Genomic DNA, 25610 nt, shown 5'->3' on the forward strand with positions numbered 1-25610 from the left:
GCAAAATATAAAATATACAGCCTAGGTTGCGTTTTCTAAGGGTAGCATTTTTATAGTGTAGTGTTTGTATATTATGACCGTTCACTATAGAGATAGTGTATTCAGAGCAGAATATAAAACTGAACCTTCATATTTTCATACATAGAAAGTTAAAGGTTTCTCTCTGTAACCCACTATTTCTTCGGTCTGTGCATACTACACATATAGCCTACACAACCTTTTTCTTTTCGGTTGTTAGCCAATAAATAAAGATCACTAGAAAAGTTTAAAAATTATAACTTTTGAGGGAGAAAGTATTAAGAAAAAGTGTGCTATTATATTGGATCTAGTTGTTAAGACCTAATCAAACAACTTTTACAACAATAAAACTAAGTTTTGTGGGGGTTGGCGGGGACAGGGTGGCGCGTTATAGCAAAGGGATTTTTATGACTAAAATATTGATTTATTAGAAAATGTTGTTTGCAGTTTTAACTCTTCCTGGTATCCTGCGAACCCTGAGTGGGGGTTTTGTTTGGTTTGATCAATAATTTTGTCTGAGATAATTTACTTAAACACGAAATAAACCTCAATCCTTTAAACCTGGTTTTTCTATTTGTTTTAACATTTTTGCATTTATTTACTTGTAACAAAACCGGTTCTTGTATACGTATTGGTGAAGTCTGTATGTCACGTAAAACTAACTATACTGTAGTATATCCGACTTTGTCACGTAAAACTAACTTTATTGAAGTATATCGGACCTTGTCACGTAAAACTAACTATAATGAAGTATATCGGACCTTGTCACGCAAAACTAACTTTATTGAAGTATATCGGACCTTGTAACGTAAAACTAACTATAATGAAGTATATCGGACCTTGTCACGTAAAACTAACTATAATGAAGTATATCGGACCTTGTCACGCAAAACTAACTTTATTGAAGTATATCGGACCTTGTAACGTAAAACTAACTATAATGAAGTATATCGGACCTTGTCACGTAAAACTAACTATAATGAAGTATATAGGACCTTGTCACGCAAAACTAACTATATTTAAGTATATCGGACCTTGTCACGTAAAACTAACTATAATGAAGTATATCGGACCTTGTCACGTAAAACTAACTATAATGAAGTATATCGGACCTTGTCACGTAAAACTAACTATAATGAAGTATATCGGACCTTGTCACGTAAAACTAACTATAATGAAGTATATCGGACCTGTATTGAAATATTGTCAATCATATTTAGATCTCTAATTCAAAATATGTCAACAGTGTCATTAAACATGTTATATACTTTGATATTTGAAAGACATAACCCACTAAAAAATATCAAATAGAAAATAAGAAAATTTATTTAATGGGTGAAAATGGATTCGTAATTTAAGGCTCACTGACTTTAAACCTGGACCACTAATTTACCGTGCTGTACAGTGTATATATATTGTACCCCCTATCTTGACCCCCCCTTACCCTTCCTCCTATCTATCTCTCTTTTCATATCTCTACTCCCTGTTCCTCTCTACTCTCTCATCCTATCTAGGTAACCGCCAAAAAAGTCCTTGGAAAAAAAGTTTCCGGAAAAAAAGTCCTAAAATTTCAAACTAAAAAAGTCCTGTGGAATAAAAGTCCTTTTATTAAAAAGTCTCTGGAAATAAAGTCCTACCAATTCGAGACTTTATTTTCTGGGACTTTTTTCTGGGTCCAGTATAATTTTATACAAAAAAGTCCTCGGAAAAAAAGTCCTCTAACAAGTGAAAATGCATGATTCACAATTCTAGGTTTTTCTTTTCCTCGGATTTATTTTCTTCAGGACTTTTTTTCCTGGGATCCTATTTCCTGAGACTTTATTGGCAGCCCCCATACTATTTTAGGAAAAAAAGTCCCAGGAATCCAAAACACAGGATTTTATTTCCAGTGACATTTTTTCCAAGGACTTGATAAAATTCGGACTTTTTTCCAAAGTTTTTATTTCCAGGTTTTTTTTTCCAGAAACTTTTTTTCCCGGGACTTTCTTACATAGATTCTCCTATCTACTCCCTCATCCGCTCTACTCCCTCCCTCTCTCTACTCCCTCAATCTCTCTACTCCCTACTCCTCTCTACTCCATACTCCTCCCTATTCCTATCCTGGTTTCAGATAAACTAAGAACAATATATCTCAATCTAAACCTCTATATACATACAGGTTATATTCTATACTAGATTCATCTTACTTTTCTATCCATCCTTTCTGCTTGCAATATTTTTCTAACTATCTATCTATCTATATAACTAACTACAGGGTTACCCACAATACATGAGACTGTAAAGTTGACTTTAAACTCTTCAAATATGAAGATTCCGATTTCAAATTAAGTCGTTGTCCTAAACGTGGCCTTTAAATAGTTTATTTAATGATTTGGCAAAGGGAGCAGAAAATCGTGAATATAAGGAAACAGACAGTATAAATTTCATACTGGCGTCTCTGAAATCTCATTCTTTGTGGGAACCCTGTAGTAAAAAAAAAATATTTTTGATTCAGTAAGTATGGTCCATGGGTCAAGGTTTTGAAATCTATTCTATCTATATTCTATTTGTTCTATCTATTTTATTTATTCTATCTATTTTATTTATTCTATCTATTCTATCTGTTCTATCTATTCTATCTATTCTATCTATTCCATCATATTCTATCTATTCTATCTATTCTATCTATTCTATCTGTTCTATCTATTCTATCTATTCTATCTATTCCATCATATTCTATCTATTTCATCTATTCTATCTATTCTATCTAAATCTAAATGCATCTGTGTCTATATATCTATCTATCCATCAATCTAACTATCTATTCAAATGTTTGATCCAATCCATTCTGAGATTAAACTTTGTATTTAATGTAACTCTGTCATTACAAAACCATTAGGTAGCCTAGAGTGCTAAATAGTTTTGTTCATTTTTTTGATTTCTAAAACTTTATTTAATGCAAATGGTTCAATCTAGAAATTTTTTGAACTTTCACAACTATTATTAAGTGAAAGCTTTTGATTCTCATTTATAATATCATTTTTATTTTCTGCATGTCATTGTATAAATTTGGTTCGGCGTTGGAAATATTTACATTTTCTAAAGTTAGATTAAGTATTTTCTAGAGAGATCTTAAAAATCTTTAAAATAGAAATTAATTATTTTTCTATACAAACAAACAAACAGACAAACATATCATGACATAAAAAGGAGCTGAACTCTCGCCTCAAACTCTAATCTAATCCCTGTATCCTTGCCACCCATTGCGATGATGCAAACCTACAGGGTTTTTAACTTTGAATATTAGATCAGAATATGTATAGTTTGCAATATCAAAGGTCTACGACATACGTTATAGTTATAAGTTATAGTTGATTATTTCTATAGTTATAGTAATAGATAAATACTATACATACATTACATTGCAGCCTTATATATGTTATTATGTATTAAATAAGATGGCGTCTCTATAATGTGATCAAGACATGTATTAATTAATTATATTCTCACTGTATAGTGTACAGTGTGCTGCACAATAACAAACAGTATAATATATAATTTGATTTACATTTATATATATCTTACTTGTTGGTGTGTTTGTTTGTTTGTGACCGATAAACATCAAAACGACTGAAAGTCGAACGAGCTGAACCGATCCGGCCCACATTTTTAGTGGGACCTCACGTGACCCCAGGGAAGGTTTATAGATGCTCAGAGTAACAAAACTTTGTTTCCAACATTTTTAATTTTTGCAAAGTTTGTACAAAAAGTCCACGAAAAAAATATTATTGAATCCGCGAACTTTTTTTTGTTATTGTTTGATGTTGTACAACGAGAAGATGCTTACAGAAGATGGAATAAAAGATGGGTGCGACGCGTAACAAAAGCCTAGAATATATATTTATATTTGCCTAAAATATCAAAATCAGAAGTGTACTTTACAGAAAAACGACAGAAAAAAGAGAGAAAAACTGTAAATCTCAAACTAGCAAAACCAACTTTGTGATAGGAAGCGTTCTGAACTTGTTATGATATGATAAACCCCTGGATTATACTGATAGGGTAGAATTATACCAACTTCATTCTTAACCTGTAAATCCTTTCAGCTCTTCTCAACCAGATTTAAGTCAAACTCCCAACCTGAGAAATCCGCAGATGTTCCTTTCATGAGAAAATCCGCAACTTTTATGTTTTCAAATCCACGCCTTGATCCTTTCCCATGAGACGATGAGTCAAGGGTTCAGGGTGTCACGTGACCCATCAGACTAGGAGTTGTTTGCAAATTACTAATCAGAAGAAGAAAAAATAAAATAATGAAGTTGGCCTGGCTGTAGCGGAGGTCGGTGCCTGCCCAGCCTCCTTCGTCAAACCAGTTTGGTTTAAACTGTCGGGATCTTAGTGTCACGTGTACCTCCGTAGAGAACGGAGTTGAGATATCCGACAGTGCCGGAGAAACCACCGGAGAGACGGGACGAAGAATCTTAATACTCTTGTTTTTTTAGAACATTCATTCAAAGGTGAGAAAAGGCAAATGTATGTTTTTTTACAATAGAATAAAATATATAAAGATAGTAGCTGGGGTGACAGAAAGAGATAAGGGTGATAAATCACCCGTCTTACTCAGAGAGAAACCACAGAAGAGTTTTTGCAAATACTAAATCTAACATAAAAGACTGCCATTACTTTGTTAAAAGTAAAAGAAATAAATAAAAAATAGGCATCAAAGAAAACAAAAAGTTTCTTTGCGTAAACTTTTTCAAATAACAATATATATCTCCAACTGTTGCACTTATAATCCTGGACATATAATGTTATCATAAAAATCTCAAAATAAAGGATATATAAGTTGCATGTTTGTAAATTAAGACAGTTTATCTTAAACAAAATAAAATTAGGCAAATGTTATTAACTTTGATTTTTTTTTGCTTGAAATTAAGTATTGATGATGATAATGTATTCACTAAAAAATATTTATTGTTTGATTTATGCTTTAAGAATAGAACTTAAAAATTGTAAAAAAAAATTTTAATGATGAAAATTAGAAATCAACTTTTAGCCTAAAAATATGATATATAAAAATAAAAAGAGAAGCTTAAGCCGATTAGACATGCTTCCTTTTTCTTTTACATTTAGGAATTAAAATAACAACATTTTTAAGCCACTCGCATTTTAAACAACAATAAATAACTATGCGTACACTGTGCATTTGTAAAGTTTTCAAAATAGAAATTAAGTAATTTATTTAAAAATTTATATTATTCTGAATTGAAAAAATACTAAAATATTCATCTTTTCAAAATAAATTCTCTTTCAACGGATATAAGTTTCCTGGAGATTAACAGAGAGAAGTTAATTTAAAATTTTCAAACGCTTTCAGGTTTCAATATTTATAAACTAAGTTTTTTAATAAAAGTTTTCAATTTTGAACATACATACCTCTTTCTGACTTCTGTACCTTTTTATTCTGAGAAAATACTGCAATCCTCCCTCTCCTTTCCTCATCATACCCCTTCACCTTCCTCATCATACCCCTTCACCTTCCTCATCATACCCCTTCACCTTCCTCATCATACCCCTTCACCTTCCTCATCATACCCTTCACCTTCCTTATCATACCCCTTCACCTTCCTCATCATACCCTTCACCTTCCTCATCATACCCCTTCACCTTCCTCATCATACCCCTTCACCTTCCTCATCATACCCATTCACCTTCCTCATCATACCCCTCCCCCCCCCGAACTTCAGAACGAAGAAAGTATTTAGGCTTTGTTCTATCATGCAACAAAGTAAATTGCAGTAAACATTTTTATTTTGTTCTGGAGATTATTTTCTCACAACTTCTTTTTTGCTCTTTTTCCGCTTCGACTTCCTCTATTCTTCCTTGTATCTTGTTCTTTAATCTTCCTCAATTCTTCCTTGTATCTTGTTTTTTTAATCTACCTCCATTCTTCCTTGTATCTTGTTCTTTAATCTACCTCCATTCTTCCTTGTATCTTGTTCTTTAATCTTCCTCCGTTCATTCTTATATTTTCTTCTTTCAATCTACCTCCGTTATTCCTTGAATCCTGTGTTAATCTTTCTCCATTCTTTCTTATACCTTGTGTTTAATCTACCTCCATTCTTCCTTGTATCTTGTTCTTTAATCTTCCTCCGTTCATTCTTATATTTTCTTCTTTCAATCTACCTCCGTTATTCCTTGAATCCTGTGTTAATCTTTCTCCATTCTTTCTTATACCTTGTGTTAATCTTCCTCCATTCTTCCTTGCATCTGGTTCTTTAAACTTCCTCCATTCGTCCTTGCATTTGAGTCTATCCTGACCCAAAGCTCCATTCTCCTTGCACTTTTTTCTTTTCTTCACCAACATTGCTTCATGTTTCTTTTATATTTCTATCTTTCTTTTTCCAATCTGTCTTCATTTCATTCTGCAATCTCTCTTGTCATTTTTTCTGTTTGCAAAGGAGTGTAAGCGTAGTTTCTATAGACCCTCATATACAAAGATGGAAATGCCCGATTCACTTTATCTTCCACAATATTGTTCAGATAAAGGTTTCAAGAGTATTGCCATCTGTGTCATCACTTGAAATCATGCTTAAGTATCTTGCTCCAACTATTATACTCTCTTAAGCTCCTTCATTGACCTTAAACCTCTTCTTTCTTCAACCCTTGCTTCAAACATTGCCCAACCTTTCAATTTTTTAGAAAACCTTTGCATCCTCGATCCAATTCTAGCAATTTCAAAAACTTTACGTCTGCACTATAAATCATGAAGATCATGAACCTAAGGCCAGTTTCTATCACCTCCCCCACCTTAAATCCAACCTTTCCATACGAAAAGAGGAGTCTGAACCTGACTTATAAAGTTTGTAGTGAAAATCTGTCCTGGGATCAAATGAGATCTTCAATGTCCTAAACTTTCAGGAAAATTCAAGAATCCCGGCATTCAACCAGATTTGCGTCATATATTCGTCAAATGCGGGAAACTTCAAACTTGAAAATTCCATTTAGTTTCTGCAGATAATGGTCTGCTGACACACACGCAGGTTCTAATTCTTTAAGATGTCATTAAACCTTAGACTTCAAACTGGAGAAACTTGTTAAAGAGAGTAAACTTTGTCAAGAGCAGTGAAAACTTGTAAATTCTTATCTTTCGGTGGAAAGAGCTTTTAGTTCAGTATTTTCTAAATTGGGAATGGGCTTCATCTCGGAAGGTATATATTAAATCAAATTAAAATTCGTATTCTATTTTCATGTAATATAATTTGCTAGTCTTTCAACAATTCCTTATTTCCATGGGAATAGAATTTTAAGTAATTTATTATTTAAAGATGAAAAAGATGAATTATATATTAGATTTAGCGCAAAATAGCTAAAGGTGTATTTTCCTTCTCACTTCCATAGCTCCGTTATCACGACACAAAGATTAATTCAACATGAATATACACGTCGTGTCGGCGCCTTTTTATACATTTTATCGTAACAATGAAATTGTTGATTCAGTCATAGTGTTACTTTTTCTTGTTAGATTTGGGACGAACTCAAATTTGTTAACCACCATATGTTTGTGTAAACCTTTGATATTATAAGCTTTGAATGAGATAATAAAGGAAAACATTTTTGGATGAACTCAAATTTATTAACTCCATATGGGTTATTTCCAAGTGTGCAATTTTTGGACCCCTCTAAGGGNGTACATGGATCTCGTATGTAACCGATGGATAAAATTGGTCATGTGGCCGCAGCGCCCTGCCCCCTAGCCTGTCCTGCCGCGGTGATCGGCCCCCTAACCTGTCCTAGCAGTGCAGTGCTCGGCCCCTTAGCCTTTCCTAGCCGCAGCGTTTGGCCCAGAAATTGTCTTAACCCAGCCTAACCTTAAATAAATACAAAATAACTTAAAATAACAAAATTGATAGTAGAGGGAAGGGGGGGGGGGTCCAAAATTCGTATACTTGTACCGACCCCCCATATGTTTGCAACCTGCACTGGTGGTGTAAATCTATGATATTTCAAAGTTTAATTATTTAATCTAATCTAAGAATTCAAATACTATTTTTATTTGCGAACTTAAAATAACAGCGCGACCAAAACTGGTTTCACATGACAATTTATTGAAATCTAAACATTATTTTCCTTTTTCCAAAAATCTGTCCAGCCTTCATCAAACCAAATCTAATTAAATCCATAGCCCCCCCCCCCCGTTTTACTTCTCAAAACTGAACCACACAAAAATATGATTGGTTAAGTATTTTAAAGTATTCTGTGGAGGATAAGCTCTATGGTGGTTCACCAAGAATTCTGAATCTTGAAAGCTTAAAAGTAAAAAAGTCTTGTATTTTCTCTAAACTAGGTTGATAATACAGAACCTACCTTAAGTTGGGGTTACCAAAGATTTTACAAGACGTCCGAACAAAAGAAAATATGACTCAAGGCTTTAAATTAAAGTAAATTCTCTGAATGTGTGATTCAGATGTTTTCACATGTTCTGTGTGTTTTTTTCTTTAGCTATAATATTGTACCTTGTACCGTGGTAGTTTGTATACAATCTACTGTTTATGGCCGTCTTGGAAACAGAAAGTCTTTGAGGTTTACCAAGTTTGTTCATAAGCCTGGATTAAACTAAGATTAGTTTCTCCTATATTCAAGATATTCAAGCATCTAAACCAGACGTTTCTTCATCATTTACATAAAATTCAGGGAGATAAGACGGAAAATGAGGGAAGGTTGTGGTAGTTAAATGAAAGGAGAAAGAGAAGGGAATGGGGGAGATGAGATGTAAAGATGTGAATGAAAGAAGAGAACGGGATTAGAGGGAGCATTTTTTTATTGCGTAAAAAGTAACTCTAAATTAAAAAGGAATGCGGGGATGATTTACATGCAGGGATCGATTGGGTTTATTACGAAAATAGGTCTTCTTTTATAAACACACTCAAAACAAAGACCCTGACGTTCGTCGAAATTAGCAAAAAAAAACTCCTGGAGTTAGTTTAAAAACGTTAAACTAAGCTAAAAATAGTAAAAAAAGCTCCTGTAGTGTACTGAGGTTAAAAACGTACAAACTAAGCTAAAAATAGTAAAAAAGCTCCTATAGTGTACTGAGGTTAAAAACGTACAAACTAAGCTAAAAATAGTAAAAAAGCTCCTATAGTGTACTGAGGTTAAAAACGAACAAACTAAGCTAAAAATAGTAAAAAAGCTCCTGTAGTGTAGTGAGGTTAAAAACGAACAAACTAAGCTAAAAATAGTAAAAAAGCTCCTGTAGTGTAGTGAGGTTAAAAACGTACAAACTAAGCTAAAAATAGTAAAAAATCTCCTGTAGTGTAGTGAGGTTAAAAACGTACAAACTAAGCTAAAAATAGTAAAAAAGAAACTCCTGTAGTGTAGTCCAAACGGCCACCTTTTTTTCATCGCCCACACCCTACTATACACTGTGCAGTATGCGTAAGGGGTGGGTGGTGAAATGAAGGAGGGGTGAGGGAAATGAGGAGGGGTGGGTGAGGGATAAGTTACAGAGCTAGTTGTTTTCTTTGAACCATTAAAAGTTCCAAGAGATCCAAGTTTTACTTTTAGTTTAAGAAGAGAGGAGAGAAAATAATGATACCAGGGATACCAGGGATACTAGGGATACCATGGATACAAGGGATACCAGGGATACCAGGGATATTAGGGATACCAGGGATACAAGGGACACCAAGTGTACCAGGGATAAAAGGGATACCAGGGATACTAGGGATACAAGGGATACCAGGGATACCAGGGATACCAGGGATACCAGGGATACTAGGGATACAAGGAATACCAGGGATATAAGGGATATTAGGGATACCAGGGATACAAGGGACACCAAGGGTACCAGGGATAAAAGGGATACCAGGGATACAAGGGATACAAGGGATACAAGGGATACCAGGGATACACGGGATACAAGGGATACAAGGGATACCAGGGACACCAGGGATACAAGGGATACCAGGGATACCATGGACACACGGGATACCAGGGATACCAGGGATACCAGGGATACCATGGATACAAGGGATACCAGGGATACCAGGGATACCATGGATACACGGGATACAAGAAATACCAGGGATATAAGGGATATTAGGGATACCAGGGATACAAGGGACACCAAGGGTACCAGGGATAAAAGGGTTACCAGGGATACTAGGGATACAAGGGATACCAGGGATAAAAGGGATACTAGGGATACAAGGGATACCATGGATACACGGGATACAAGGAATACCAGGGATACCAGGGATACAAGGGATACACGGGATACAAGGGATACCAGGGATACCAGGAATACCAGGAATACAAGTGATACAAGGGACACAAGGGATACAAGGGATACCAGGGATACACGGGATACAAGGGATACAAGGGATACCAGGGACACCAGGGATACAAGGGATACCAGGGATACAAGGGATACCAGGGATAACAGGGATACAAGGGATACAAGGGATACCAGAGATACTAGGGATACCAGGAATACCAGGGATACAAGGGATACCAGGGATACAAGGGATACAAGGGATACAAAGGATACAAGGGATACCAGGGATACAAGGGATACCAGGGATAAAAGGGATACTAGGGATACAAGGGATACCATGGATACAAGGGATACCATGGATACACGGGATACAAGGAATACCAGGGATACAAGGGATACCAGAGATACCAGGGATACAAGGGATACCAGGGATACAAGGGATACCAGGGATACAAGGGATACCAGAGATACTAGGGATACCAGTAATGCCAGGGATACCAGGGATACAAGGGATACTAGGATACAAGGGATACCAGGGATAAAAGGGATACCAGGGATACAAGGGATACCAAGGATGCCAGGAATACCAGGGATACCAGGGATACTAGGGATACAAGGGATACCAGGGATACTAGGGATACCAAGAACACCAGGGATACTAGGGACATCAGGGATACCTAGGATACCAGGGATAGCTGGGATACGTAGGATACCATAGATACCAGGGATAGCTGGGATACGTAGGATACCAGGGATATCATGGATACCAGGGATACCAGGGATACTACGGATACCAAGAATACCAGGGATACCAGGGATACCAGGGATACTAGGGACATCAGGGATACCTAGGATACCAGGGATAGCTGGGATACGTAGGATACCAGGGATACCAGTGATACCAGGAAAGGGATACCAGAGATACCAGGGATATCAGGAATTCCAGGGATACCAGGGATACCAGTTATATCAGGGATACCAGGGATACTAGGGATACCAAGAATACCAGGGATACCAGGGATACCAAGGATACCAGGGATACCAGGGATACAAGGGATACCAAGGATACCAAGGATACCAGGGATACCAGGGATACCAAGGATACCAGGGATAACAGGGATAAAAGCATTTTCAAGTTTCATGAAAATGTAATTGTGTCGATGTAGTACCACAACTATTTTTCCTCATAGAAAACTTTTTTCATTTTATTTTATTAAACCATTCACTGCGGAAAACATGGTTAAGGGGAGGGGGGTGCTGAAATAGGAATAAAATGATGTTCTCTGCTTAAAATTCACATTTTTCTCAAAAAATTACGGAACCATAGATAATTATTTAAAATTCGGTGATGATAATGGACCAATTCTCTATAGAATAAATAAAGTAGATGTTAGTTCCACATCTTATTGAAAATGTATTTCGGTCTGGGTTGACCCTCGTCAGTTCTTAAGTTTGTTTCTGTCATGAAGATTTAAACACAAATTAATGTTTAAATTAACTTATCATTCACGTAACTTGACCAATGAATTTATGATGAACGGAGACGTAACATTTAACAATAAACGTTAATATTCAAAAATTTTATTTCAAAAGTATTTGTTAGCATAAAGAGTCCCGAGGGGGAAGGGGGTGGGGGTTGAATTTTTGCCCTGAATATATTTATTTATGAAGATCAATAAGGTTTGGCTGGTTCTCAGTTTCAATTTAAAGTTTCCCCTGAATTCTGTTGTCTAGTACAATATACAATACATATATTAGACAGCTGAGCCAGAGTACAATATACAATACATATATTAGACAGCTGAGCCAGAGTAGTGTCTAGTACAATATACAATACATATATTAGACAGCTGAGCCAGAGTAGTGTCTAGTACAATATACAATACATATATTAGACAGCTGAGCCAGAGTAGTGTCTTGTACAATATACAATACATATATTAGACAGCTGAGCCAGAGTAGTGTCATGAAACCTGGTATTGGGTGTATTGGAACCCGGGTAATGGGTTAAGAGAATTGTGCAGGTATCCATTTTTTCGGTTTAAAATATCATTTAATATAATTAGTCTTATCATTTTCTACTTTCTATAAATGTGTAGAACTAAAAAATGAAACTCGGGAGTTTCTTTTATTGATACTTTTTAAAATTTCTGGCTCAGGAGGATAACAGAGTACATCAATTCTTTTAATTTTACCAATACAGCTATGTTACCAAGGGGGTAACCGGCGTATACAGGCATCTGTACCCCCCATATTTCACAGCATTCTTTTTCGACATTTTTATTAGATAGAAGGAGATATTACTGGTACGCCTTTGTGATCTCGCCACTAATCTAGTTTTAATTTTACTCACTAGTATGTGACACATATTATTTGGTTACTGATTAATACTATAGAAGTTTTAAAAACATTTTTGTTCTTCTCAATAGCACTATAGTTTAGCTATGAGGCCAAAAAACTATATTTTGTTTTCAATCTTACTGAATTGAGTCTTTGCCACAAACTCTGATTTTCTAATCACTATATCTTTGGAACCAAACGTTGCAAACCTTAGATATTTCAAACTATGAATTCTGTTAGATCAAATAATCTGAGTTTGAAATATCATAGGTTTACAACATCGGGTTCTAAACATATTGAGGTTTAAATATTTGATTTTGTTCCAAAGACTCGATTCCTATACTTAAGTTTTCGTGCTGGCTGTGAATGCCGCGCTTGTTTCTTGTTGATAGTGACATCAACGGCAGTAATAATTATTCAACTGCCTTGTGTTATTATGCGGGATAATATGTTTCTTTTTTTCGGCATTTTTACTTTTTTTGTTTGTTTAAGGGTTAAATTCAAGTTTAATCCCGAATCAATTCAATCTGATTGGAAAATGTGCAAATATTTTAATGAAAATCTGCGAAATATTAAAGGAACCAGGTATACAATGTTACTTTTTTGCCTTGGAACAAATAAGAAACTTTTTATACCCAAAATCATGGAATTGCGAGTTGGAATGCGGGATAAAAATCTTCCCAAAATTGAATAAAAGAAACTAATTATCCTTCCAAAATTCCATCTTGTTAATTTAAAATGATGAAAATCATCCCGCTCTAGACCTCAAAACATGAAAAATTAAAATTTAAAAGCAGGCAAATAAAGTTTCTGCAGAACAAAATTTACACAAATAACCCTTTCCCTGTTAATCTTTTGTAATATCCTTTAAATATGGGTTTATAGATATTTTACAATTCCTGAACAAAAAATAACAAGTTCAGGAATCCTAAAAGTCAGGCGATAAATTAATTTCTAAATGGGGGGGGGGGGAAGTTGAAGAAAATGAAAAGTAATTAAATAAACATGTTTTCCGTCAGTAAAAAATGTAGAGAAATTATTTTCTTCGGGGCAAAACTAATAGTTAGAAAAAATTCATAGTTTAAAAACATCAAAGTTTACGACATTTGGTTGCAAAGATATGAGGATAAGAAAATTATGGTTTGTGGGAAGTAATTAGTTAAACTTCAATGGCTATATAAATAAAAAAAATCAAAGATTGAATCTGATGATGACAATAAGTGGAAAATGTTAACATTTATATACCCACTTATCGTCCCAAGGGAAAGAAAGGAGGGGGGGGGGGTATTTGTTTTTCTAGATCTGATATTGTTTATATATAGGTATATAAATATATATCTGGGAATGTATTGTGGAATGTATATTGTATATCCTGGTTCGTCAACCACCATATACCTTCCCTTTGTTATACAAAGATAGTAGTTCAGCTTCTTACAATTATATTCTTAGCTATCTATCTATCTATCCAACTATACTATATTTTTCTATAGCTCTAGCTCTATCTATTTATCTCTCTCTATCTATCTATCTATCTATCTCTCTATCTATCTATCTATTTATCTATCTATCTATCTATCCAACTATACTATCTCGTATATTTTCTAGCTCTAGCTCTATCTATTTATCTCTCTCTCTATCTATCTATCTAGTTCCTGTTAATCCATCAAATATCCTGCTCTTCGTCCTATTTGTATTGTATCATGTATCCTTTATCGGAAATAGAAATAATTTTTGAGATTTTTTTCATTTTATTTATTTGTTACAATATCTGCAATCTTAGTCTTAAAGTTCCAAAATTGTTAATGCGCACAAGATAGAGTATACCAAGGAGAATTGAATAAAAGGAGGGGGCGATAGGGGTTCCGTACACTTTGATGTGACGTTTTTGGACTGCTGAAGAACTAGTTTTTGCGTAACAACAATAACACAAATGATAAACAGACATCTGGCATCTCTGGCGCGTTAGATGAAGATTCACCGTATACTAACTCATGTTTGTTTACATTAGATCGGCTGTTTGTTATTGTTGTGACGTAAAAACTAATTCTTCAGCAGTCCAAAAACGTCACAGAAAAGTGTACGGAAGGAAACCCTATCGCCCCCTCCTTCTATTCAATTCTCCTTGGAGTATACAATACATACTACAACATACTACAACTTCAAATAATATAAACATCGCTCTTTACTCCAACGCGTTAAAACTAACCATGTATTAACTCACAATTAAGCTTTTGTTTTGGAACAATGATTAAATGATATTTTAAGAGAATTCGCAATATTTTTCAATTTGTGGATCTATTAAAATATATTTGCTCTCCTTTTACACAATAGAGCATTGATGGAATCTAACTGAGCCGTGAAAATCAAGATCATGGTTCAAGTTGCTCTTTCAAATCTTTCTAGAGCAGATTCCTATTCTCAATATTTGATTGATATGATAATACCTTTTCTATACAAACTCAAAACCTTCTTTTACATTTATACACTCTTATAATACTAGGCTTCTCTATTTCAATTCAGTCAAAATTTATTTAAAAATAGATTTTGGACTTCTTCAAATAAAAGAGGAAAAGTAATATTGGTAGCTTAAATGTATATGTTTGCCGTTAATCATAAATAAATAATGCAAGGAAAGTTATTTCAAAGGTGTACGCATTTTTTGTACTGCAGTGTACTGTCTTTGGGCGGAAAAGTAAACACAAGACGGATGTCGAAGCCTGGCATGGAATCCCTTTTCACAAAAATAATCTATGAAGTATTCTGGTCTTAGAAAACTATTATGTGAATTTTCTAAATTATCAAAATTAAATTTTTTTATCCTCCTGGGAACACTGATGCATATATTCTTGTTTACAAATTCCGCCCAGAGAGAACTGGTTTCAATATGTACACAGAGTATACGCGACCGCAATTAACTTTCCTTGCATTAGTACTTTAAATATATGTACACGAGTAAATTAAGATGAGACACAATAAAAATCAAATCTTTGCAAGATTATATATTTATGATTTAGTCTAAATATCTTATGTTGAAAGAATAATGTTGTTTATTAAATTAATTGCAGTAAAAGTCCTTTTCTGGCATATTTTGTCACTAAATAGCTTTAACAATAATATTAAACTGTTTGCAAACATTCAGAATCTGCCCCGTTGACGCATATTTGGCGTAGTATTTGTACGCCGAAGCCAGAGGAGTATTCGGGGGGGGGGCTATGGGGCTCAGCTCCCCCTGAATCAGTGAAATCTATGGTTTCCATAGGGGTTTCACTCTGAAATTGATCTCTCTTACTTTCGTTATGTCTGTGTGACGTGTGTGTGAATAGCTTTGTATTAAATAGTTAACAAAAAGGGGTTGAATATGCATCTTTTAGTTTCGTTCAGTTTAAATACAGTTATGTAAATAATTCTCCCTTATTGGCAAATCACGTGAAAGTGGTTCTTGAATACCACAGAAACCATAGACAAACAATCCTGCTTTATTTACACAACAATTAGAAAAGTTAATTTACGCACACTATACATTGTATAAAACATTTTATTGATATTCTGCACGACACATTTTTTATAAAGTTACATGAATTACAAGGGTAAATACTTCCACAATTATTCAAAAAATTTCCTCAAAATTGAAATTTGTCAGCAACATTTTTTTTCCAAAAAGTTACTTTAATAAGTAAAAAAGAATATTAACCCCTGTTGAAGTATGATCCTAACTACAGGGTTTCACAGTATGCAATTTATTTCTACTTTGTATCGTACTTTGTTCATTATATGAGTTTCTTTATATTTGACAGCGTACCTTTTAGGTGGGTTCATTATACAATTTGTATTGTACTTTTATAATCATTTAACCATTTTGATTAGAGTATTTAGGGGGGGGGGGGGTTGTATAAATGTTAATATATATTAATGTAAAATATTGCAGAATATTCTAGTGTTGCAAACAACATTAATGCTAAATGTCACTTTTCCAGAAAATGTTTTATAATGTTTTTTTCCCTCATTAAATTGTTTTGATATAAGACAAAACGGGAAAATTATGATACCCATCTTTCTTTCAATTTTTTTTCTTTGAAAGTTTATTTCTAAAAATATCTTATATATTGAAATATATGTCTGTATGCTATAAAGCATCTGAAGACCCTACTGTTTAGATAATGGAAGAACCATGTAATATTCGGATAATAAAAGACTTTGGAGGATTTTTTGCTTTTAAACCATGAATAGCAGTTGAATACAGAAGAGATGATAAATTATAGAATTTCTTTTTCAGGTTTGAGTTTGCCGACTACTCTGAGTATACCTGGAGACCTGGAGCTCCCTCCAGCATTGTTTGTCTATATCTGGAAGGAAATGATACACCCTGGAGTTAAACTAAACCATCACTAGAATGGAAAACTATAAAGAAGAAAGAGAGAATTGAGAGAAGAAAAATCTCCTCTGTTACAGATGAGTTTGGTTTGAAGATCTAGGCGTAGCTGGATATAGAATGGGTGTGTCTGTTTACACCCTGATCCTGCTGAGCTTGCTAGGGCGTGGCCACGGGGGTGGGTGGAACCAGGGGGAGGCAAAGGTGTCTATAGACTATGTGCACGGTCCCCTGGTGGAGAGTGTGAGAAGGTTTCGGGGGAACTCAACCATCTCCGACAACTTCAAGATCGTTGTGGAGGACGGAACAGCGCTTTACGTCGGTGGAACGTAAGTTTTTTTTTACTTTCATTATCTAATTTTTATCGTAAGACACCATAAGAATATCTTTTTAAACTCAATTAAGCTAAATGTCTAAAAATCAAAAACCACAAATTATCGTTTTTAATAATGGAGCTAAACAAAGAAACTTATACTTGCCTCAAACTCTAATTTTTGAATCCTTTTTCTTAGGGATTATCTACCTTTAATTTAGCAATATCAAAGGTTTGCGATTTCAGGTTTTAAAATGACATAAAGATAAGAAAATTTAATTTTGAGACGATATCTTTATCTGGACTGGACCCTTATAATACCGACGACAGTCCCTTTAAAAATTCCTTTTTTTATTTAATTTTCTAAAATGTTTTTCTGATTTTCCTTTTCTGTTTCCAATCTCACTAATATTAGATATGCCAGAAACATTCGTTAAATTATACAGTCAGAGTTCTGCAGTAATCAGAAGACAGACTCTAGACTGGACATTTTCATTTCATCCTTCACTCTACCCTACACTTTCATTTCATCCTTCACTCTACCCTACACTTTCATTTCATCCTTCACTCTACCCTACACTTTCATTTCATCCTTCACTCTACCCTACACTTTCATTTGATCCTTCACTCTACCCTACACTTTCATTTCATCCTTCACTCTACCCTACACTTTCATTTCATCCTTCACTCTACCCTACACTTTCATTTCATCCTTCACTCTTCCCTACACTTTCATTTCATCCTTCACTCTACCCTAAACTTTCATTTCATTCTTCACTCTACCCTACACTTTCATTTCATCCTTCACTCCACCCTACACTTTCATTTCATCCTTCACTCTACCCTACACTTTCATTTCATTCTTTACTCCACCCTACACTTTCATTTCATCCTTTACTCTACCCTACACTTTCATTTCATCCTTCACTCTACCCTGCACTTTCATTTGATCCTTCACTCTTCCCTACACTTTCATTTCATCCTTCACTCTACCCTAAACTTTCATTTCATCCTTCACTCTACCCTACACTTTCATTTCATCCTTCACTCCACCCTACACTTTCATTTTAAACCTATCCTTCACTTCACCCTACACTTAAATTTTAAGTCTATCCTTCACTCCATCCTACACTTTTATCATATTTTTTATTTAAGAATTTAACCTAAAAAAACATTTAATTTAAAAAACTGTTTAATCCTTTTTACTTTATTTAAAATCTACTTCCAATCAAATTCATCTATTGATCAAGTTTAATCTTTTCGTTTTGAATTAAAGATTTAAGAAAGAAAACTCACGTCCATTCTAATTTGATTACAGAGCACGAATCTCCAAAAAATCGAATTTAGTGTTCAACATTTGATTTCTAAAACTTCTGAATGAAATTGAAATGAATAAAATGAATTATTATTGAATAAATGATTTGTTTGTATTGTAGAGGGGGGCAGGGGGGATGTTTACAACGATATATTTAGCTAGGTTTAGAAATGAACAATTTTCCAATTTGTAATTGAATTCACCTTTTATTAATTTAAATTAATTTAAAACGGAAAACTAATATTTTAGCGAGAAAACGTCGTCTTTGTTAGTTCTGCTTTTTATTTCTAGATGATTATACAACGATAATAGAATACTTATTTAAACCTGGAAATGGTGTCTAAGAGTAAGGATGGCATTTGCTTGAGTTCTCCCTGTGACCCTTGGACTAAATTCATTGATATCTGAATAAATTCCTTCCCTGGCAGTGTAAACATTCTGTTTGAAACTGCAGTTCATATTCCTCACAACCTTTATACAACTTCTCCCAACATTCTCCTCAAACAGAATATTTGATTTCCACTAGTTCCAGTCCCTTTCCTTCCCATCCTAGTTCCAGTCCCTTTCCTTCCAATCCTAGTTCCAGTCCCTTTCCTTCCCATCCTAGTTCCAGTCCCTTTCCTGCTCATCCCTCTGCTCAAGTTTCTCTCCTCTTTATCACTAGCTTCAGTTCCTCTCCTTTTTCTTATCCTTATTCTAGCTCAAGTCCATCTTATTCTCCTTATCCTAGCTTCAGCCCCAATCTTTATTATTCTAGCTCAAGCCCTAACTCTAGCTTCCTAGATATTTTCTCTAAATCTGGTTTTTAACTCTTTGTTTTGTTTTAGGAATAATATTTATATACTGAACTCTAAGGATTTGAAGGAACATGAAAAACTGGTAAGTAACTATTTAGTATTCTTTTTAACATAAAGAATTTAAAACCATGATTTTCTAAGATCAGTTGAAAAAATACAACGTAAGCTGTTAGGTGGAGGCTGAAACAAAAAATAGAAAATGGTTAGAGAGAGAGAGATTTTTCAATTAAGATATTTCAGGCTTTCATTTCAACCCTTAATTAAGTCAGCTTACAGATATAAAAACAATTGAGATCCATACTTGCTTCATTTATTCGAAATTAATTAATTAATGTTGTGTCATGAATTATGATTTCAAACCCTGGATCCGGATTCTGATGTTAAAAACATTATAGATATCAGGTACTGATGATAAATTATAGAAAATTTAAGTTTTTGGATTTAAAGTGGTTCCACCAAACATAGGAGATGTTCCTTTTGTTTGGAATCTGAATAGCTCAATAAGTTTTTATTATTGTCAGCATTCTGATATGCACTTTGAAAGAAGCATAAGAATAAGGAAGGAATACAAAACCCATGATATTTTCCAAAGAATAAGGAAGGAATCCAAAACCTTTGAAAATTTTCCAAATAATAAGGAAGGAATCCTAAACCTATGAAAATTTTCCAAATAATAAGGAAGGAATCCAAAACCTATGAAAATTTTCCAAATAATAAGGAAGGAATCCAAAACCTATGAAAATTTTGCAAGAGAAAGTATGCTTAATGCCAATATCCTAAATAATCCTGTTTACAGTGTATAAATCTATTAAAGTATATAACTAGATAACTAGGGGTGACAGGAGAAGATCCAAGGGATCTTTAACCAAGGAAAATCCTTAACATCAATTCTAATATAGTTTATACACTCACCTAGCCGCCGCAATACAGACAAGATACCATCTTTGGATTCACATTCATGGTTTGAGGAGTTATAGATTTTGTAAATTTGCCATTTATTCTACGGTATTTGGAATTTGGTCTCAGGAACTGAGTCCTTAAACCCTTACATCTTGGCAACCTATGATATTTCAGTCTATGAATTAAGTTTGAAATATCAAAGGATTAATCTTCAAGATATAGGGATTAGAACAAAAATGCTTCGGTTTGTAAAACCTGCTCCTGTTGTTTGTGGAATTTGCTCTTTTGGTGATTTTTTTCGGTTTGTAGAATTGGCTCCGGTATATGAACATGGCTCTGCGGTTTGAATTGATAACTCCAGTTTGTAGGGTTTACTCCGGTTTGTGAAATTTACTCCGGTTTGTGAAATTTACTCCCGTTTGTAGAATTTACTCCAGAATGTAAAATTTACTCCAAGTTGTCACTTGTGGAACTTATGCAGTGTGTAAAGTTTACTCTGGTTTGTAGAGTTTGCTCCGGTTTGTAGAGTTTTCTCCGGTTTGTAGAGTTTACTCCGGTTTGTAAAGTTTACTCCGATGTGTAGAGTTAACTCCGGTTTGTAGAGTTTACTCCGGTTTGTAGAGTTTACTCCGGTTTGTAGAGTTTACTCCGATTTGTAGAGTTAACTCCGGTTTGTAGAGTTTACTCCGGTTTGTAGAGTTAACTCCGACGTGTAGAGTTAACTCCGGTTTGTAGAGTTAACTCCGACGTGTAGAGTTAACTCCGGTTTGTAGAGTTAACTCCGACGTGTAGAGTTTACTCCGGTTTGTAGAGTTTACTCCGGTTTGAGTTTACTCCGGTTTGTAGAGTTTACTCCGGTTTGTAGAGTTTACTCCGGTTTGTAGAGTTTACTCCGGTTTGTAGAGTTTACTCCGGTTTGTAGAGTTTACTCCGGTTTGTAAAGTTTACTCTGGTTTGTAGAATTTGCTCCGGTTTGTAGAGTTTACTCCGGTTTGTAGAGTTTACTCCGGTTTGTAAAGTTTACTCTGGTTTGTAGAATTTGCTCCGGTTTGAGGAATCTATATCCAGGATATTGCGGATATGCGCCAAATCCCATTAGATCTTCAAATATTAACCAATCTTCCATCTATATATACTTTATAGTTTAGAACAGTTCATCCATCCAATATCAGGCGAGGGCCAACAACAAATATATAGAATTTGAAAGTTTTAAGAGAACCGACCGCCATGTTTGTTTATTTATTGCTTTTACTCACTAAAATATTGAAACGTTTTTGCTCTAATCTCTTTATAAAAACCTGATTTAAAAATGTATATATAAAATAGTATAAGATATTTATAGAATGTAGATATAGAAAAAATACTACATTAGAGGTAAAATTTACTAAAATTTAAGGAGTCGAGCTGTATTAAACTTTTTTTAATCTTTTGAAGTTTTTGAAGAAATGTGGATTGAAGAAAAATCTTCACTCTGAGCTAACACCTAGAAATAGATCTTGAAAATTAAAAAGTTTGAGTTAAAGCTCTTAAAATCAGCTCCCGGGTTAGGACGTTCATATATGAAATCTGTTCCTGCGATTTAATATATTACTTGAACCAGTGTGTAAGGAAAGTCTAAATGTATGTACGTAGATATATCGTTAGAAAGATTAGTTTTATTTTCTAATTTAATTAAAAGATGTTCTAACATGTAGAGCTGTAAATCAGTCCATGGTTCTAATCCAAGCATATTCCAGAGAATATCCTGGCCTCCGGATACTAAAGATTCTGAACTCTGCAGCATCAAGGGTAAAACAAGGGTAAATATCTTTGATCAATTAAATAAATAAAGAAAAAAGACGACTTTCTTTCTTCGAATTTTTAACCCTGAGGGAGGAACTCTTGTTTAGAGTATTGTTAACCTTGAAATAATGATTGATCTTGATATCCAATTTTTAGGATTAATGAAACTAGGAAAACCACACTATTTATCACTCTTTTACTTCAATAAGTTACATATGGAATTAATGGATATTAAATTTTAAAAAATGCTAGTTTTTTTTTCTCTTTTGGAGGATTTTTTTTTACGCCTATTGTTTTGAAATAAATGATTTAATTTAATTTAATTAAAAGTTTCTTCAGAATTCCAGGATTTCCAGGGGTCAAAAGAAAGTGCAAGTTATTTTTTAATTCCATTTTATTTTTTAGCTGTTCTACAATCTACTTAAGTCAGCAATTACATATTATCAAAGAAACTGAGTTTTTGCCACAATACCTACATCTCTTCAACCTGATGGTGTAAAACTTTGATATTTTAAACTATATTTAAAATTCAGTGATGGTGATGGACCAAACCTCTGTAGAGTAAAAAAGTAGATGTTAGTTCCACATTTATTGAAAATATATTTCGGTCTGGGTTGACCCTCGTCAGTTCTAACGATATAATAACCATCAAATCGATAAAAAAATAAAAAAATGTAAAAATCACAAGAAGATAAACAAACAAAAAGATTATTCAAAATAAAAATTTGGGCTGTCAAATGGACATAAGGGAAAAGAACTCAGATTATGAGATGGAAAAAAGATAATTTGCAAATATTCACTTTCTTAAAAAAATGTTTTAAGACAATTATTATTCCTTGAGATTGTTTCTTCACAAAGATTAAAAAAAACTGTGTAGATGTGTGAATATAGAGTTGGGGTGGGGGTCGATCTAATTAACGAACTTTTGCGTGAGTTGGGGGAGGGGGGGGGGAACGGCTTGTTTAAGGAGGGGTATTTAAAATCTTTTAAAAAATTGGACATGTTGAATCTAACAGATTTCGTAGTTTGAAATATAATTAATCAACGACATCGGGTTTCTAAGATATAGGGAAAAGAAAATTTGAGTCAGTGGTTACCAACAAAGGATGATATTTCTTAGACTCTTTGAATCTGTGATTCTCTGCAACTGTAATTATTAATTACTTGTTTCTTTCTTTACCAAATTTGTTTCAGGTCGTCCTTACAGTCTCATCCTTTGTGGGTGTCTCTGTAACTAACGTTTTATCCTCTGTGTTAGGTTCAGTGTCAGAACTATATCCGTGTGATCGCTAAGACTGATGAGAATAGGATTTTAATCTGTGGAACCCATTCATTCAAACCTCGTTGTAGATACTACAAATACAAGGTTAGAGAGTTTAGAACTACATTGTTTATGCAAATACCATAATTCAGATACCATATTTTTTTCAGATACCATTTTTTTATTTCGATACCATCTTTTTATTCTTATTTTAACACCTTTCTTTAAGCAAACAATCTCAGAATGATCAGATTAGTGACCCATGATAAGCGGATCTTTCCATAATCCCTATTTGAAAATGGATCAACAAGCAATCCCTATTACAGAATGGATCCTACTCTGTGGATCAGGAGTTTGATGGGAAAGGATTGACTCCTTATGATCCTGGTCACAATTCCTCATATCTTCTTGCAGGTGACATTTTTTATCTAAAAAGGTTAAAATTAATTCTCACATTTTTCTTTTTTTTTTTGTAAAAGATTCCAGAATATTAAAAGTTTGTAAATTTTTATAAAAATCTGAACTAAGTTCTGACTTTTGGTTGACAAAACTCCGAACTCTTAATTTCCCAAATACTTTCATGTTTAATTCCATTCTCAAGCCATTGTAAACCCACAGTGTCCCTGAAGGTGTAGTAAATATCGTAGCAATCCCCATATTTGTTAACCTGAACATACCTAGATATATTAAATAGGTATACGTTTTACATTGCCTGTAAATCTAAATGCGCTTTTTATTAACTACGCAAAACTTGTAATGCAATTAACCTATAGCCTAGCTACCTCTGTAAATACCTCAAAACCTGTATTGTGATTAACTTATAACTACGTAGTGATTTGCTTAACTACGCTTATATATATCCCCGCTAATCTTGTAAATATGTACATTAACTTAACCTGTAACATAGATGTCTAAATGCAAGTCAGTTGGAATAGACTCTGCTTTGATTCCAGCGTGAGAGTAATTACTTTTTGGTTAGCGAAAGAGAAGCGTCCTGAATCACTCTTTTAAAAGAACTAGATTAGGAATTGATATCTTGTATATTATCTTGTAAGACAGATACCTGAGATACTTTACGAGCTTGTGTCCGTGTTTGGCATTGATAGTTGAAGAGATCGTGCCAGTATTTTGCATTGATAGTGAAGAGTGGTTTAACTGTTCAGCTCATACCTCATAGACCAACGAGAGGGATTGAGTTGTACCTGGATTGAAACGGGTCTGAGAGACTCTAATGGAGTAGGGCATTTACTATAGAGGAACATTAACATTATTGAAAAAGTCCCAAAAAAACGTATTTTTCCATTTTTTCGTTTGGTTCTCTAGTTTTCAAAAATAAAAAAATTTAAAAAGTTTAGGGTTTTTTTAAACAATCCTCATTTTATAAAGTATTTTATGAAAATCTACCAAAATCAAGGGTTCGACTAAAACTTATTAGTTCTCTTTTGATTGTCATGCAATTTCTAATGTTAACACTCAACCTCTTCTGCAAGAATTCTCTTGTTTTCAATCATATTCATTGCTGATCTAATGTGTGGTACAATAGGGAACCCCAATTTATTCGAAGAGTTTTGAAAACCATTAACATCTGACGGTCTGAAAGTCTTCCCTCATTCTGAAATGCTGTTAATGGGGATCTTTCTTCAGTTACTTGCTTTACTGTAATTGTAATTTGGAGATGGAAGTTTGAGGAGTAAATGTATGATTTGTAGATGAGAGTTTTTATCACCATGGTTTTTTTCCGCAAAGTATACAAAAGTAAAAAAAAAATTTGACAAATAATGTTTATTAGATCATAAAAATTTGAAAAACTTTTGCCAAACAGTTTTGTTTGTAAATACATTAGAAATTGCATTGCAAGCAGAAAAGAATTAACAAGTTTTAGTCGAACCCTTGATTTTGGCAGATTTTCTTAAAATACTTTAATATGAGGTTTGTTTAAAACCCTCCCAACAAATTTCTTTTATTTTTTTAATTTTTGAAACTCGAAAACCAGACGAAAAAAATGACAAAATAACATTTTATTCGCAACTTGTGTCTTTATTCCTTCTCATCACTGTCCTTTATTCTATTCCCTTATTTTCCATTCCACACCTTGTACGTTATTCCATTGCCACCAATTCGTTATTTATTCATTCCATAGACCTCTTCGTCTTTCATTCCATAGACCTCGTCGTCTTTCATTCCATAGACCTCTTCGTCTTTCATTCCATAGACCTCGTCGTATTCCATTCCATAGACCTCTTCGTCTTTCATTCCA

General features: G+C 34.0%; 2 protein-coding genes across 5 annotated transcripts in view; both read left to right on the plus strand.

The window, feature by feature from the left end:
- The first annotated feature begins 4367 nt into the window (after nucleotides 1–4367).
- The window catches only part of LOC111703309 (semaphorin-1A), a 41861-nt gene continuing 20618 nt past the window's right edge, over nucleotides 4368–25610 (plus strand). For 2 of the 4 annotated variants that reach the window (XR_002765591.1, XM_023475211.1), the window contains exons 1-6: nucleotides 4368–4514; nucleotides 16890–17314; nucleotides 19441–19492; nucleotides 22047–22109; nucleotides 23351–23458; nucleotides 23680–23767. Coding sequence is in view for 3 of the 4 variants with exons in the window: in XM_023475211.1 (XP_023330979.1) it covers nucleotides 17106–17314; nucleotides 19441–19492; nucleotides 22047–22109; nucleotides 23351–23458; nucleotides 23680–23767 (520 nt within the window). In the remaining variant the exon portion in view is untranslated. The other 2 variants (XM_023475213.1, XM_023475212.1) reach the window with 2 other exon arrangements.
- On the plus strand, nucleotides 7190–10614 carry LOC111703301 (collagen alpha-1(VIII) chain; the record flags this gene model as incomplete). Its single annotated transcript, XM_023475198.1, has 3 exons — nucleotides 7190–7208; nucleotides 10103–10332; nucleotides 10555–10614. Coding segments are annotated over exons 1-3 (309 nt in total), but the record flags the coding sequence as incomplete, so codon positions are not given.

This window comes from Eurytemora carolleeae, unplaced genomic scaffold (genome assembly GCF_000591075.1).
Source record: "Eurytemora carolleeae unplaced genomic scaffold, Eaff_2.0 scaffold534, whole genome shotgun sequence".
In the NCBI taxonomy this organism is placed as follows: Eukaryota; Metazoa; Arthropoda; class Copepoda; order Calanoida; family Temoridae; genus Eurytemora; species Eurytemora carolleeae.